The sequence below is a fragment of the Fusarium subglutinans genome (assembly GCF_013396075.1).
Source record: "Fusarium subglutinans strain NRRL 66333 chromosome Unknown NRRL66333_c0000536, whole genome shotgun sequence".
NCBI lineage: Eukaryota > Fungi > Ascomycota > Sordariomycetes > Hypocreales > Nectriaceae > Fusarium > Fusarium subglutinans.
This window is the reverse complement of record NW_023502599.1, coordinates 3,520-6,369: the sequence shown is the minus strand read 5'-3', so window position 1 is coordinate 6,369 and position 2,850 is coordinate 3,520. Positions and strand designations below refer to the sequence as shown.

At 50.8% G+C, this 2,850-nt stretch overlaps 1 protein-coding gene across 1 annotated transcript; it reads right to left on the bottom strand.

The window, feature by feature from the left end:
* Positions 1 to 579: 579 nt before the first annotated feature.
* Positions 580 to 2,244, bottom strand: FSUBG_14076 (uncharacterized protein; the record flags this gene model as incomplete). Its single annotated transcript, XM_036679032.1, has 1 exon — positions 580 to 2,244. The coding sequence occupies one exon, from the start codon at positions 2,242 to 2,244 to the stop codon at positions 580 to 582; it is 1,665 nt and encodes a 554-aa protein (XP_036530464.1).
* Positions 2,245 to 2,850: the final 606 nt, after the last annotated feature.

The following is a 2,850-nucleotide window of genomic DNA, read 5'->3' as shown; positions in this document are numbered from 1 at the left end:
GGAAAGATCCAAGCCACTCGGTCAAAATAACACATGAGCTTTTTCCCTCTTCTGGGCAGAATAGACTCTGTGTTTCCTGTAACCAATATCAACTCTCAATACCTTAACTAAAAGAGTTGGGTAATCAAACCTCTTTTCAGCATCATGAGATGGTCTGGCATCGGTGCTATGATTAGATCACATCAATCCCCTCACAGTTCAGTGATGAAGACGACAAATGAAGTGGAAAGTATCGAATGGAATATGCCGCTCTAGGCGGACTAGATTGCAACTAGCTGTAGTTATCCTGCAGATATCAAGATAACATCTCTGCTCCTATACCTCCAGCCTCTACCGTTTTAACATGAGACCTAAATTTTAGAGCAAACCTGCCGCCCAGAAACCAGTTCTTTAATCCAGACCCTATTCCCAAATATTTTATCCCATTACCATGGCATTCCAAATACCCAAAAGGCCTTGCTTGCCACGTAGTCTAGCTACAGGGCAGCAAGACGTAGTACGAATGGTATCATCAAGTGTATAAGTCATAAAAACGTTGAAGAAAAACGCGGGTATAAGCCAGAATACACAATCATTCCTTCACATTGCAACCCCGACACTCCTCCTTTGAGGTCGGATATCATTTCTGCCAAACGTTGAAGTGGCGAACCGTGAGATGAGGGGCTCATCCTGTGACACGGCAGCTGTGCTACCCACAGAGCATGTTGTCGGGACTGTACGATTCTCGTCATCCGATTCCCAAGTACTGGTCGTGTCGATTGACTCTGTGCTCCGCCGATGTTCTGATGCTCCGCCCAGCGAAACTTGGTAAAATCCTTGGTTGCCTCTGATAGGACGAGGAGCGTTGGTGACAGAGTCGAAACTCATGTTACGGTTGTGCTGTGATCCGGGAAAGAGCCAGCTCGACACCCGGGAAAAAGACTTCTTCTTCCTCAGAGGAGGTCGAAGTACTAAAGGCAGAGGTGGCGGTGGGGGCATATCGTCTCGCCTTGGGAGAGAAGGGGGGGTTAAAGGTGACCTTTGCTCACCAGGAGTTCGGGATCTGCGAGGTGGTGTGAAGGGAGTTCTCACAGGCGTACGAGGAGACCTGATGGGTGCTGTGTGTGGTCTTTCAATGATATCAGAATTGAGACGCTGGGCAAAAGAAGGAGCAACTGGGGGCAGAGCCGGAATTGACGGCATGGGCTCCAGGTCTGAAGAAGTCAGCGGGAGCGGCTCGTCGCCAGGTCCGTAAATCGAGCTCATACCGGGGATGGCTCGGCCGACCGAGTGGGGAGTTGGTGGTCGACTGGGAACATAAAGACTCTGTCTCTCGATGACATCGTCGATTTGCTTCTGGAGCTTTTCGACCTCTAGCATAGCACTTGCGACTCGTTCCTTGACCTTTTCCACATCTGGTGAGCTATACGCACGAGGGCGTCCCCGTGCCTTGGGGGGGATCAAGGGCGGGATCTCATCTTCTCCTTGAGAGGAACTGGGAGCACTCCCCAGGGCTTGGCGGCGTGGAAAGTGAAATGACATGGGAGAATCCGAGAAGCTCTTCTGGTGCTCCAATGAAGGTTTCATTTCTTCCGGTTGGCTATCTGACAAATCTGACACACACTCAGAATAGTCTGATGAGGGGGCCGGGTTCGCAGGCCTTGGTTCAAAGTGAGGCATGATAGGAGATACACCATTGTCGGACTGATAGATGCTCAACTGAAGCGGGCGGTAAGGGCGATGAGGTAACTGTTTCGCAGGCCGAAGATTCGAGGCTCTCGATGGCGTAGGTTCAGGATAATCAAGAAATGGATCGGCGGCAGTTGATACATGGCGAAAGTCTGAAGGGGCTGAAATAAGCGGCCGGCGCGAACTTGAAGAGAGTGACCAGAATCTCCTTTTCTTTGACGAGACACTGCCTCTCGTAGACCTCTCCGACATTTTACGATGCTCCGGCATTGCAACAGGCTGGGGGTGGTGAATTGGCTGGTCGTATATTACTGGATATGAGCGCTTCTCATCGACTTGGCCTATCAGCAACTGGTCGTCGCTCAACCTGCCTACGGGCCACGAAATGTTCAAAGTTGAAGACGAATCCGAGGCCCAAGCATTGGCAGTGCGGGCAGAGGTAGAAGTAGACATAGACTTACTACGACGCGGCCTCCTGTCCTCAGAGGAGACCAGCGGTGCGCAGCAAAGAGATAGCCACGATGGCCAAGAAGCTGCTTCAGAGCCATGGGCACCGTGAGAACCAGCGTGTGTCATGCTGCGAAGCTCTCACGTCATACCGAGAAGGCGTTTAGAACCTTGGGTGAAAAAAGAATGGTGGAGAGAAGGGCGATCCGTTACTCAACGAAGTGAAAGAAGAATGGCTGAGAAGCTGAAAGACAGATCAACGTATGGAGATAGGTGGGATATGAGTGTGTATGTAAGTATGTATGTACAGTACACTCCTTCGTATATGTAAGCCAGCACCAGTACTAGCACCTGCAGAAGAGGAATGGGATAGGACAAGGAGTGAAGCAAGACGGGAAAGCTGCAGGAAGAGGACCAGGGACCCGGCAGATAAAAGAACGAGAGAAGCAAAGCAGCGGCAAGCAACTTGTAATGCAGCCCAGCCCATCTCGTGGATGACGGCCGGGCCGCGACGTTCCCATGGTAGGATATCCACACCCATAGAGGCAACAAACGACAGTATGTATTGGCACCCATGCCCCTGCTACGAGTCTGTATGTAGTGGGATCTGGGTTAGTTCCAGGCCCCGTTACGATCGAAATCCAAAATAAATAAAAATTAAATAAGAAAAAAATGGGCGGCAGCCAAGGGAGATGCAAGACGACGTATCGAGTGGTTGACGATTGTCCAAGACGA